Below are 13,331 nucleotides of genomic sequence, written 5' to 3'. Positions count from 1 at the left end.
GCCCACTTCCTGCTTCCTGCAGTGCCACCCACTTCCTGCTTCCTGCAGTGCCGCCCACTTCCTGCTTCCTGCAGTGCCGCCCACTTCCTGCTTCCTGGCCGGCCCCAGTAAGCAAAGCCTCAGCCACAGGCTTCTTCAGCCCTTCACTTTGCCATGGTAGACCGAAATCCTCTGAAACAGGAGCCAAAATACACTTTACCACACTGTTGGAGTACTTTAAAAAACCCCTTTGTTTACATTTCTTATATCTCCTTCTCCATGCTCCACCCCAATCCCTTCCAACACCCCGACACCAGGTAGGAGAGAGAGTTAGTGGGAGAGGGGGCGCAGTTCTCTTAGCTGCTTCCTGCTGGTTAGGGTCGTCGGGTTCCTTGGAGCCAGTCCAGTCCTCAGGAGATCTCCAACTTCTTGTCTCACTGCAACAACAGCAACAGGAGCCGAAGGGAGGAAGCAGCAGCCTTGTTCTTTCTCCGCTCCACACTCTCTGGGCTCTGGCATTTCTTCTCTCCCAAAGTCCTCAGATTTAAACTACCTACAGCTGGCAAAGACCTCAAGGCAAATAGTCTGCTGCTGTGGACAATCTGAATCAGCCCTGCATCCCACACCTGGGACCAAAACAAAAACATGTTTATATCCACAACACCTCATGTTGTTTTACTCAGGGATTTTGCACTCAACAAGAGACAAGACAAATGACCTCTCCGGTGTGGCGTGGTGAAACAGTGGGTTTATGGGGCTACTTGAGGGGGCATCAGTGACTCAGAGGAATCTGCAGTACTGGCAGTGTCACCCCAGCATAGATGATGACTCAGAAAGCTGAACTCCCTCTTCCTTCTGCCTGGTGTGGTGCTTCTTCACACCTTAAGTCCTGTGTGTTTCTTGAGTTTCCTGAGGCTTGTGAATTTTGCTTACTTTCTGAGTCTTGAGTAAACGTTTCATTTAGGGGGAAAAGCTAAACAATAGACACCAATTCGAAGCTCCTGCAAATGAAGAAACATGTGTGCTCTATGCTCACACTGTAGTGAGGAGTCCGAGCAGCTCTGACCAATGATGGTTGACTCGGTAGTATGCCCTGGATCTTTCTGTGGTGTGTTCACCTCATGGGCTGTTGGGCTAGAAACTGCTCTTCAGGGAAGCAACAGCAAGCAACACTTGAAATGCATCTGTCTTAGCAAATAATATTGGCTGCAGTAGTTACTGGGCATGGGGAAAGCATGAATCTAAGAGGCCCTGGGGCCTGGTACCAGCTCTTCATTCCTGGCTGGATGGAGTAGCATCTGTTTTGAGGGGAAGTGCCTTATCTTCTCTGTCTGGTTTGCTTCACACAAAGGTGAGACTCTCTGCTCAGGAAAAAGTGAACACAGTGGAATGCTAGCCAGGTGCTAGGACTCACTAATGTGATGCTTTCGACACCCTACAAGAACACTTCTGCAATTTGACTTCTTAATTTCTTCCTCTCGACTGTCCTGAGTTTCTAGAGACATCGAGTTAGCACGTGGGGCGGCACGTGTGGGATGGACACGTCTCCTTAGTCTTACAGCAATTCTGGGAGGGAGGGAGGGAGGGAGGGAGGGAGGGAGGCCCCCAGTTTGCCAGGTTCCACAGAGGTTGGGTAACTGACCCAAACGCAGGCGTTTATGGTTGGAACTCAAGGGCAGTTAGACTCCACATGCCATGCTCTTACACCTACAGCCTCCTGTAGTGACTCCTCCCCCACTTGTCAGAAGGGGCAAAACCGCCTCTGGTCACATGTTTATGAATCTTAAGCATTCTGAAGCAGGGCTGAAGCAGTGCCTTCAAATGCTTGCATCAAAATAAACAGTACTGATAGACATGACCAATGTCTCTGGCTTTCATTTGTTGTTGGTGGTTTCTATTTTTTCCCCCTCAGTCCAGGCTTTTATGATGAAGTTTCCATGAGAAAAGAGGTCCTGTGGTCATATAAAATAATCAACATGAAGAATGTGGAAAGGTTGCTGGTAAGCCATAGGAGGAAATGAGGATATCGCTGACAAGACCTTTGTCTCCACTCTAACATCCAATCCACCAGGCCCCGCCATGAGCTGTTGCGCAATCTACGGGGTGGTGGTGAATGGCCTCTAGAGGGCGCCAAAGGGAGCCGTGTGTCTTTTTCTCAAATGTCTTTCTGAAGGTTGGTTTGCACCCCTGCATCTCTGGGGGTTCTGAACGGTCCTCTGAAAGGCCATGGAGGTTTCCTACTGGTCTGGATTGTGAGCCTGGGTCACCTGGAATGTAAATGTCACCATCGTGGGACACAGCTGGATGGCCACATCCTTCCTGCTAGCCAAGAGCCAAGAACAGCTCACTAAACTAGTTGGCTAGTGCAGAGCATCAAAACCCTTGGAACGAGAAGCCAGGTGTGTGCAGCTCACACACCTGTGCTTTGCCTGAGGAAGCACTGGGTCCATCAGTCTGAAGTCACGTGGGCACAGCATTGCCTGGAGACAGGATGGTGGAGCTGTCAAGCCTGCAGTCTTCAACACCAAAGCCTGTGAGAGTACAGCCTTCTAGGCTACTCATTTACTCGAAAGAAAACAGACTAGTGCTAATGGGAACGAAGCCGGAGGGTGTGAGAGAGGTGTGTGATGTGGCAAGTTTAGTTCTTCAACGGTACACTGAAGCATCCTGGTTTGAGCAGAACTCTTAAGTCCTGGTGGGACGTGGCAACCTTGCATGTCTTTCGGGTTGACATGGCTCCTTTGAAGAAATGCCCCTCATGAGGGTGAGGTGTGGATTTCACACAGAGCCACTGGCTTCTCACAATCGAAAAAGAAGATGTATGTCCTGGAGAAATTGAGACGGCAGTACCAAGGCCCTGAGTTTTGTCTTCTGTCCTTTAACTTCAAATATCTCCATCTCTAAAATTCTCCTCGTTGCTTTTGAGCCAGAAATGGGTGGACTCACCAGCCGGAACCAGCAGCTGAGACTAAGTTACATGCGAGAATGGCTTTCATGACCCTGCTCATTACAGGGGTTTCTTTCAAAGAACATTAGTCACCTTCAGAAGATGTGAGCACTCATCCAGGAATAGCAGGAGGCAGTGGGAGGGCATGGCTGGGCCGGTCCTTTCAGGGCAGAGCAGGAAGACGGGTGACAGGAAGGCTCTGAGGTTCGCTAAGGCAGAAGACTAAAGATCACACGATGGCCGTCCTAAGGCGAACCAAGGCTGATTGCTGCCTTCAGCAGGAGACATGGCTGGTAGAGCCTTCCAGTGTTTTTGTTTGTTTGTTTGTTTGTTTGTTTGTTTTGGCATAAAGTCTGAGCTGGTGTGTATTGTGTGTGATTCTCCTATGCCCTGTTCTTCTGGTCTCCTGTAATCTGTGGTTGTTGGACTCTGGGAACCAGACAGGTGTGAGCTCTCCATGACAGGTGAGGCACCACGGCCCAGGGCTCCTGGCCTGCAAAACGTGCTCATTGTCAGTTACCTGATACCAGGGCCATTCTGCTCTTAGAGGCCTGGAACTGAGTAGGGTGGTCACAACCTTGGGCCCCTCTCTCTTGTCTTGTACTGTCCTCCACCCCCTGCCTTACACACACACACACACACACACACACGAGTGCACACACAGACACACACACACACACACATACTTGCACACCTAGGAAAGAGCTGTGACACTCTACATTGACCCAGAGCTCCTTCATGTGTTCAGACATTGTGCAGTAGTTGTGACAATCAAGCCGGTATACGCGGATACTAGCGAAACCTCGAGGGAGAGTACCCGGGGATCTGTAGTTCAAGCCTGCCTGGAGGCAGCCCAGCGCTCCTTCTGACTCCTAGCAGCCTCACCTCCCTGGCAGGTCACCGGAGAACCGGAGCTCCTCTCACCACGCTGCCAGTGATGACTGAGGCACCCCTGGGGCCCAGTAGTGCACTCCTCCCACCTGGGAAGCTGGGATGAGAGGACAGGTTGCCCCGCCAAGTCCTCTACGTGGTCTCAAATGGCAGCTGGTCTCAGCCAGCAGGACCTGACCCAAAGCTGAAAAGGAGACCAAGAGGAGCAAGGTTCTGATCCCATTGCAAGAGCCACCGGGTTCCCACGACCCTGCACGCTACAGCCCTGCAATAAAGCTGCCTGTGGGCCGTGGTGCCACGCTGGTTCCCCTGTGGGCTGTGGTGCCTGCTCGGCGGTGTCCTCACTGCAGCCATCACCCCGGGCCGTTCTGGCTGGGGCCGCGCATTCTCTCCCGTGGTAGGTTTCCGTATCATCCTCATCAGCCCAGTGAAACGTGTCGTTAAGGGAGCTGAGAGGACTAAGAAGATTCCCGGCCAGTGGGGAGAGAGAGAAATGGAGACGTTCAGTTCCTGTGTCACATATGAGGAGCCAAAGAGCAAACACAGCTGATCGATCTTAAGAGGGAGGCAAACATTTGCCAGCGACTGAGCATCTGGAAGATTCTGGACGAGGTGTGTGCTGTGGAACCACCACTCTCGGCAAGAAAGATGTGGGCTCCGGGATGACAGCTGCCTACACCCTGGCCTGTCGTGCCCCGTCCTGCCTCTGCCTCCGCTCCAGCCCCGTCCCCATGTCTGCTGCCTGCGCTCCTGCCTCCCTCTGCCTGCCTTTCTTCACTATAATTTTCAATACCTCGCTTGCAATGCTTTGGCTCGGGAAGTCTTTCTCTGCCATCAGCAGCTTCTGTCTTGGACTGTCTGGGGAGACGTTCTTTTTGTCCCGGCTTTCCCCTCTTCCTTCTGATTTCTGGGGCCCTTCCACAGGCTGTCCCCAACTGAGTGCTTGCCCCTGAGTTCCGGCAGCAGAACCTTCTACAGTTCCAGCTGTCAGCTCAGGGCCAGCTGTGCCCTCTCTCAGTTCTCAGCACAACCCAGACTTGTGCTTTGTTTCATTCTGCTTATTTTTTCCTTGCGTCTCACCCTCACCCTCTTTCTGCCATTTAAAAACAAAATCCAGTGCCCACATGTTCATTAAAGCAAACTGACACATCTGTAAAATGCAAAAACTATGTCCAAATGGAAACAAACATAAAACCTAAAATTTCATTGCTTTTGTTATAAGACTTTCAGTCCCCCTTGCTCATCTGCAAATAGTAAAGGATACCAGTGGACTAGGTGCTGGAGGCCAGGAGGCTGCCCAAGGTCCCACCGCCATTCCTGCCACCCGGAAGTGCTGGCTCACCGTGGGGCTGCGGTTACGCCAGTGCCATCAGCAGAACCATGCTACAGTCATAGGTTCACTTTATTTTCCAGTGAGCACAGAGAGTCAGTGCATACAGTCACAGGTTCACTTTATTTTCCAGTGAGCACATCTTAAAAAATAAAGGTGAAATTAATGTAAAGATCATATTCTGCTTAACTCAAAACATTCCTGTTGTAAGATACTGTAAGAAACTACAAGATATTTTGCACTATTTTGTTTTCATACTGAGCCTCCTAAACATCAGTTAAGATGCCACCTTGTGAATGGGCGTGACTCAGACCTATTTAAGGGAGTGATGTTAGCTGGCGGAACGACGGCCGTATCGTCACTTTCGCAACAAGTACTGTATGTTTAATAACACAGTTGGGTACGTATGAGGCCCAGAAGCCTGAGGATCTGCAGTGCCCGTGGGCTGTGATCAGCGAAACAAGCAGCTGTGCGCTCCTCTCCACAGGCAGCCGACTTCCCTGGTGCCTTCCTCCTCAGAGAAGGACAAGGCCCTGGGTCTGTCTGGGCTCTTGGGGAGCCCTGATGGGCAGCACATGGAGATGCTGAGGACACCTGCTTTGCGATATTGGCCGGAGACTGAGGTGAGGCAGCTTCTCCCTCAGCAGGAGGCAGGGACTGGGCACACTCCCAACATGTAAGAATGGGGCATCCAGTGAGGGGGTCTTTGCCTGATGCCAATGAGAGAGCAGTAGGCACCCATTGAAACTTCAAAAGCTTTAAAAGCTTTAAAGATTTGTTTTTATGTTCTCAAGTGTGTGTGTGTGTGTGTGTGTGTGTGTGTGTGTGTGTACATACCATGTACATGCAGTGTCCAAGGAGCCTTGGAAATGGCATTCTAGATAATGGTGGTGAGCCTCCGAGTGCTGGGAACCGAACCAGGGTCCCATAAAAGAATAGCAAGTGCTCTTAACCTCTGAGTCATCTTTACAGCCTCCTCTTCCCCATCTTTTTGTTTAATTTTTTTTAACAGGCTTCCTTTTCACACCTGAGTTCAAAAACAAAAGAAAGAGGCACCTTGTGTTATTTGCATGAAACAGCAAAATTGGGAGAAGACACAGGACACACCAGCCAGTGCTGCCCAGGGGGGGAGAAGGGGGTGGCACTGGTGTTCTGACCTAGAGTGCAGCAGGCACAGACTCCGGAGAGACAGGGACAGACAGAGAAAGGCAGAGACAGAACAGGAAGAAAAGATGGAAGGAGGGAGGGAGGGAGAAGGAGAGGAAAAAACAGGAAGGGAAGGGCGGGAAGAGAAGAAAAGACAAGAGAAAAGAGAGAATCGAAAAGAGAAAGTCTTTCTAATTAGGGACATATATACTAGCCAATGAAGACATTTACAAAAACGTCTGAGACATTTGGCAGCCTTCAGCCGGGCTGGTAGCAAAGGCCTTTTCCTGTTGAAGAGAACCCACAAGATCACAGGGTGAGCCTGTTCTTCAGCTACTCAGATGTCCATAACAGCCACAAGAACCAGAAGAATCGCCACAACTTACTGCAGACTCAAAAGTCTAATAACCAAAGACATGGCGATCTAGAATTGACCAATAAGAAATTGAAAATAGCTGTCTTTAAAAAAGCTCTGTGAGTTACGGGAAAGCACAGGCAGACCTCTAGATAAAAATCAAGAAAATGATGCAGAGGTTGAAACATCAGACATGGAGATCTTAAGAAAGTGTGCTGGGGTTAAGGAGCAGGTGACTGGAGTGGAAAAGCTTACGAGAGCCATCGGAAGTGCCAACAGGGCAGCTCCCTCCCGAGTGCTGGGTGATGGGTTTTGTCCTTCAGACACACTTACTTTTAAGAATACTGTGCTGTCACTGATATTGTATGTTTTAATGTGTTCAGAGGAAAATCCAAGCAAATAGTAAAGTATTATCATCATTTGAGCATCCAGCGGGAGGAAGGCAAGGGCTGCCTCACGGGGTTTTCCAGAGATTTCCAGAGGGACAGAAGGAGAGGGAAGGACCGAGGTAGGACAGGAGCCCGTTCTGTAATATTTTTGATTACATAATAGTTGAAGACACAGGGATCTGAGCCTGGAAATTCAAGGGGCTGGTCACAGAGCTGAGCCCGCCACCCGTCTGTCGCTGTGTCTGAGGCAAACAGAGACCGCTGTCTGCAGTAAAGCAAAGCCAACATTTTGGTTTATTTAATTTTTCTTCATGTCTTTTTTTCCATTCAAAGCCATGTACTGAAAAGAATGTTCATTTTAAGTTGCCAATACGGTACCACTTTTATATTCCAGAGACTCAGGGGAATAATATTTCATATGCCTATTAAGCATGTTAAAAGTCCTTTTCCACTGAATTATGTTACACAGGGTCGTGGCTCCAGCTTAATGGCTGATACATAAGAGTGGGGAGGAGGTGGGCGCAGCCCAGAGCGGCCTAGTGAAGCAAGCTCCGCTGCGCTTTACTGAGCTCTGTGAGTTTACTCACAAGCTGGACTTGCTGTACACCTTGTATAGGTTTTCATGACCAAGTAAGCAGAATTGAGAGCTGCTTAGAGCTGGTCAGAGCTGGTCAGAGCTGGCCTGCCTTAAGCATGCTGCTGTGTCTGCTCTTTGACAGCCTCCCCCAGCTCTGCTGAGGAAGTGTGACCCAGCACGGAAGGACAGACTGCTCACTGCCCATGAGGAAGCCTCTGTCCTCATGGCTTCAAGTCACCGGTTGTGGAGTTGCGCACGCAGCCTGCATCTCCCTGCATTCTTAGTCCTGCTCTGCATCTGCTGAGGGTGCAGCTCAGGATGTCATGCCTGCCTCACACACCCGAGGTCCTGATCCCCTCAAGAAGAGGTCTGAGGTGGTACAGTCACAGCGTCAGCCTTGTTTCACTTCCTGCACATCAGAGCGTAAAGCCTTTACTCTCTGTTCTCGGTTACTCCAGTTCCACAATCACTGAACCCGACGGAACCAAGTGCACACTGCCAGGGGCAGGGACAGTGGAATCCCTCAGGGCCTGAGTGGTTGCTGTGGTCACTTGTCTTTTTGATGTCTTTCTTCTCAGGTTATTTTTCTTTTCTCCTCTGCTTCCTGAGTGACACTCCTTTAAAAGTGTGAACTCACTCAACTCTTTTATGTGCACACTAGAAAACAAGCACATTTTTTTCCCAAATCTCTTAGGAGTTGATTTTCTGCAGTTTAATACTAGGACAAAAACATTTTTAGTTAAGTAAATTTAAATTTACATATATTTAAACTCATACATATATATGCAGCTTTCCAGTTTTGGAAAGCTTCATTTTTTTCTACCCTCCCACTGTCCTTTGTTCCCTCCTTCCAGATAAATCCATTCTTTTCTTTGTAGTTTCCCAGCTTTTTAAACTTAAGTCACAGGCGAACAATTATTCTTCTCTTTCTTAAACATTTTAGCATAAGCCATAGGAACCCTTCAGTGTGTGCCGATTGCTTCTGTTCTTCCGGTGTCTTTTGGTCATCTTTCCAGATTAACACTGTCAGGTTCAGCCTTTCTGTCTTCCTGTTACTCCTGCGTCATCCCATATGCTGGAGCCAGACCACAGCAAAAGAGATGTGAGCATCTGTGTGTGCTGTGTGTGTCGCGTCCACCTGCGTGAGTCATGGTCTGGGTCAAAGGAGTGTGTATTGGGTAGCACTGTCAGGTGGGTTTGCCTCCCCCTTTCCCTGGGGTGAGGGAATGGGAAACCCTTGTATGAAATGATAACACATTCCAAGAGCCCCACACAGAGGGTTCGATTTGGTGCAGAGAAAAGCCACGAGAAGGGCGCAGATTTTCAGGCTAGAAACTGTAGAGCATGAAAGAAATGAGGACGTTGCAGGAGGACAAGAAGAGCTTAAAGCTGAGGAGAGAAGGGGGAGGCAGAGAGGTCTGGCTCTCAGACGGTTGGTGCACAGGTCATGGGTCCTGGCCACAAAGGCAGAGAAGAAAATAGCACTGTGCTTGAACTTCCTGAGAAAGGGGATGCACCTACTTGCTCCAGCCAGCAGAGCTAAGGTTATTCGTGGGTTAAAAGAGAATCCAAACCTGTGAAAAGATGGGCGAGAAAGAGAAAGGAGTCCAAGCAAACAGGTGCTTGTCAAGGACTAACTTTACTAAGCAGAATCAGCTTTAAATAGGATTCAGGATGAGGAAGTAGGGTGGGTGAAAAATTACAGATTCTTCTCGGCCAGGGGCCTGAAACATCTTGTGATAAGCCATGGTTCTGTGAGCACATCTCTGCTGTTGCCAAGCAGTATGTTTACCGCAGGTAAGGAAACGGGCAAGTTGAGGCAGGTTGGTGAGTTTCTACAGGTGGTCTCTGACATCTCCAAGCAGTATGTTTACTGCAGGTAAGGGAACGGGCAGGTAAGGTGAGAGGGCATGAGCCTTGGTCTGGAAGGTGAAGCATGCCTTGAGAAGGGCACTCAAGGGAAAAGGCGGGGCTGAAGCTGCACTCAGCCGCCAGCCCTGGGTTTAGTTTTGTTGGGGGATGGCGGAGGCGTGGCCAGACAAGCCAGGTCCGAACTGGGAAGTCTGCAAGGCCTTTCATGGCCTCCTGATAGTTTGGCTCTCTTCCTGAGAGCAACGCTTGCCTGCTGTAATAACTGCACGACGTGTTCACAACCAACTTCCCACTTACACTCGAGCCCCTCCACAGGGCACTGTTCCTGCTCCCCAGGGTCTTGCGTGTGGGTGAGGACAGGGTCCGGGCCGGGGGTGAGGGCGCAGTCACCACAGGGACGCCAGCAGGAAGCAGTGTTGTGCATGGGCCTTCACGGCCTGCCCTCGCTCCCCTGCTTCCCGTAGCGAGGTCCCAACTTCTAGAGACTCTACAACCTGCGGAGCCAACCCCAGACCAAGCGTTCAAGTATGTTCACCTATAAGGAAAGTTTCTGCAGTCAGACCACAGAAGATATGCGGATAAGAGTTTAATTTAGCCAAATCAAACAGGAAAAAATGTACCTGTGTAGTCTACACAGACGTAAAACAAAAGGCACACACGTAAACATACTTGCTTCAGTGTGAGGGATCACAGAGCTAGAGGCAGGTCACAGGAGGGAGAAAGCCAACAGCGGGAGAGCACAGTGCCCGGCGCTGACACAGCAAAGGGAAGACATGCTGTGTGCTCTGGAGAGGAGAGGCTGGGTCACGGATTTCTGCCTGTGCCGTCATTCCCACAGGGAGAGAGCATGTGCGGGGTCCCGTCCTGAGGGTCCGATGTGGCGACGCCACTGTTGTCAGGGTGAGCACAGCATCGTCCGCTCAGCACGGTGACAGGGCTGATGTGAGAGCTGCAGGGCCGGCCGGCCGGCCTCGCCAGATGCGAGCGCTGGCTTAGGGAAACCACAAAACTGACTCACACGTTACATAGATGGATGCCAAAGTGTCCTTTATGCTGTGTCCGTATCATCTCTGTCCAAGTGTGCCCTGCTGCAGCAAACTTCACGCACGCAGACAGTGTGGCCCTGGGGTGTTCTGGCGTCTGTTCGGACAGGGTGCAGAAGGGAACAGGAAACATGCACCCTGTTGACAAGAGCCAAGTGTATCTCTCTGTGCCTCCGAGCTCTTGTCTCCCCTTGGGGCATCAGGCATCGCTGCGCCCCGGGCTGGGAAGGTGGCGGAGCTGGAATGGGGGGTGTGCAGGATCCGGTCAGCCGAGAGCGCTGCCGGGAAAGGGCTTCACCGAGGGCCTCCGTGTTCCAGCTCTCAGAGGACACGCAGGGAAACAGCTTCTGTGTGCTTTAGTGGGGTGTACAAGAGTTTGGGGAAGTGAAGGGGTTTCCAGAGCAGGTGCACACCGGCTGAGGGCTTCAAGGCTTGGGGACCCTCACTTGCGTGGAGAGGCATTCCAGGCAGCCAGGTGCCAGCTGAGCCAGTTCCCCTTCGAGAAAAGAAGTTGAACCTGTAACGTTTCGAACACCCACTTGACATTCCTCGGGTAGAGGCGTGTGGGCTCGGGCTCCCCAGGCAGAGAAGAGGAAGCCCCACTGACAAAGGGCTCCTCCATTTCATCAGGCTCAGGGCTCTGCACATCCGGCAGACCGCACCCTTAATAGTGAGGCCCAAAAGGCTTTACATGTTTATTTTTATTTATGTGTCTGTGTGAGTGTCCATCACCAAAAGTGTGCAGGGCCTGAAGAGGCCAGGGGGGCAACGGATCCTTCTGGAGCTAGAGTTACAGGAACTGATGCCTGAAGTGGGCTCTGGGGACACAGGTGGAGTGTGGCCGAGAGCAGCAAGGTGGCTAACACTGAGCCGTCTCTCCAGATGAGCCAATTCTTTTCCCTCTGTTTTATGATAATACATTTTTTTCTATGGTTTCCCTCCTCCTGCTCCTCCCAGCCCCTTCCCACCTCCCTCCTATCTGGATCCACCTCCTTTCTGTCTCTCATTAGAAAACAAACAGGCTCATAAGGGTTAATGATAACACAAAACATAAACTACCACGTAAAAATTGAACAAAAAAGGAAAAGAGCCCAAAGAAGGCACAAAACAGTGTATCAGTTTCCCAGAGCTCACATAAAAGCTACCGTCAGAAAACGGTAGTTGTCTTCCAGGGCTGGAGGCCAGGGCCCCTCGCAGACATCAGGAGGCACAGGCTTCTGGAAGCTCCCGTTCAGACTCTCTGCTCCCTTAGCTGCTGGCGAGGACCGGGGTTGTCAGGGTCCCCAGTTTGCAGGACACCATCGCTCCTACTTCACCCTCCATCTTCACAAAATATTTTCCTGGTGCCTTTGGACATCACTCCTGCGTGTCCCCCATCTTTACAAAGCGCTTTTCTGGTGACCACGTGTACCCGCGTGGAGGCGGTACTGTGGAAGACCTCTCCTCTGTACAGCCTCATCTAACTCCATCACAATTAGCCTAGTTTGTAACGATCACACCCGGGAGCCGGGGCCTGGGGGGGTGGGGGAGGCTGGTGGCGAACAAAGGAACAGAGGCTGTGCCCAGGACAACAAAGGCCCCAATCTCTGCTGCTCTGACTCAATTAGAACCCGAACTGCTTGGTCTTCAATGGCACCCGAGACCGGTTTGCCACACCAGTGTGTCCTCGGAGAGTCCTCAGCTTGCGGGACTGGGCCTGGGTGCTCCAGGAAAGCGGGACTGGGGGAAAGGGAGGCGGGAGTGAACGGAGGGAGGAGAACCGCGTGGCAGGTGTGGAACCTCTCCACTACACCCCCTCTGCCGGCAGGTGTGCAGGACTCCGAAACACAAGGCACGATCCACACTTAGAACCCACGATGGAAGAAACTCTCAACAAAATCCCGCAAGCATCTCGAGAACACACAATGTCACAATGCGAAACTCAAAGCGAGCCTGGACGTTCGGCTCCCCGAGATCCTAGCAGCTAAGGCTCTCGCTGGCGCTGGAAGGGAGCTCTTCGCCACGGCCGCCGTTGCTCCTCTGTCCCTGCTCCCTGGGCAGTGTCTGCGCGAGGCCTCGGTCTCCGCCAGCCTTGCCAGCGTGCCCCGGCTGCTAGTGCGGAGCAGGAAGGTGCCAGAGCGCTGCGCAGAGGGAGCCTTTCCGAACAGCAGCGCCCAGGGCAGCGTCTGCTCAGCAGCAGGATCCGGCCAAAGGCAGCCAGCTCCCCGCGGTGCTCTGGGCAGCAGACGGTAAGTACTAGTCAGTTAAGGCGACACTACGGTTCAGGCAGACGGTTGTTCTACACAGCCTGGCAGGAAGGGGGCAGGGCGGGGCAGAGGCTGGGCGGCTCCGGGATCCGGCTCTTCGAGGGTGGGTCCTCGCCCTGGTCCTCAGCGGACTGGTTTGGCTGTCACTGTTGACAGCTCTGTAGTCCCTGCGGCAGGGACAGAGGTGCTGAACTGCAGGCCTGGCTCTGAAGATGCGAGCCAGTGAGGTCATGAACCAAGATGGCAGCGTGTGAGCCTGCCAGGTCACAGAACCTCAGCGCATGCGTCCCAGCTCACCTTACCGCAAGGCTGGTCATCCACTAGAAATTACCTCACTGGAAAGCACAGGGCCGCAGTGGAGGCAGGCAGGGAGCTGATGGAGCAGGGAAGTCGGTATGGCAGTGGACAGGGTGGGGCAGGGTCGGTGATGGAGGCGGATGGCGCTGGTACTGAGAGGAGCGGTGGTGATGGATATAATGTTGGTGGCTGTGATGGTGATGGTGGTGGTGGCTGTGATGGTGGTGATGGATATAATGTTGGTGGTGAGGCTGGCGCT

At 51.8% G+C, this 13,331-nt stretch overlaps 1 protein-coding gene across 1 annotated transcript in view; it reads left to right on the top strand.

The window, feature by feature from the left end:
* Positions 1-13,001, top strand: part of Ccdc91 (coiled-coil domain containing 91) — a 117,579-nt gene extending 104,578 nt beyond the window's left edge. Inside the window, exons 13-16 of the mRNA XM_055605616.1 lie at positions 11,782-11,976; positions 12,137-12,336; positions 12,518-12,757; positions 12,932-13,001. Coding sequence (XP_055461591.1) covers positions 11,782-11,976; positions 12,137-12,336; positions 12,518-12,757; positions 12,932-13,001 — 705 coding nt within the window. The remainder of the gene's footprint in view (positions 1-11,781; positions 11,977-12,136; positions 12,337-12,517; positions 12,758-12,931) is intronic.
* Positions 13,002-13,331: the final 330 nt, after the last annotated feature.

The sequence above is a fragment of the Psammomys obesus genome, unplaced genomic scaffold, assembly GCF_907164565.1.
Source record: "Psammomys obesus unplaced genomic scaffold, mPsaObe1.curated_primary_1811, whole genome shotgun sequence".
Taxonomy (NCBI): domain Eukaryota; kingdom Metazoa; phylum Chordata; class Mammalia; order Rodentia; family Muridae; genus Psammomys; species Psammomys obesus.
This window is presented reverse-complemented; position numbering and strand designations above follow the sequence as displayed.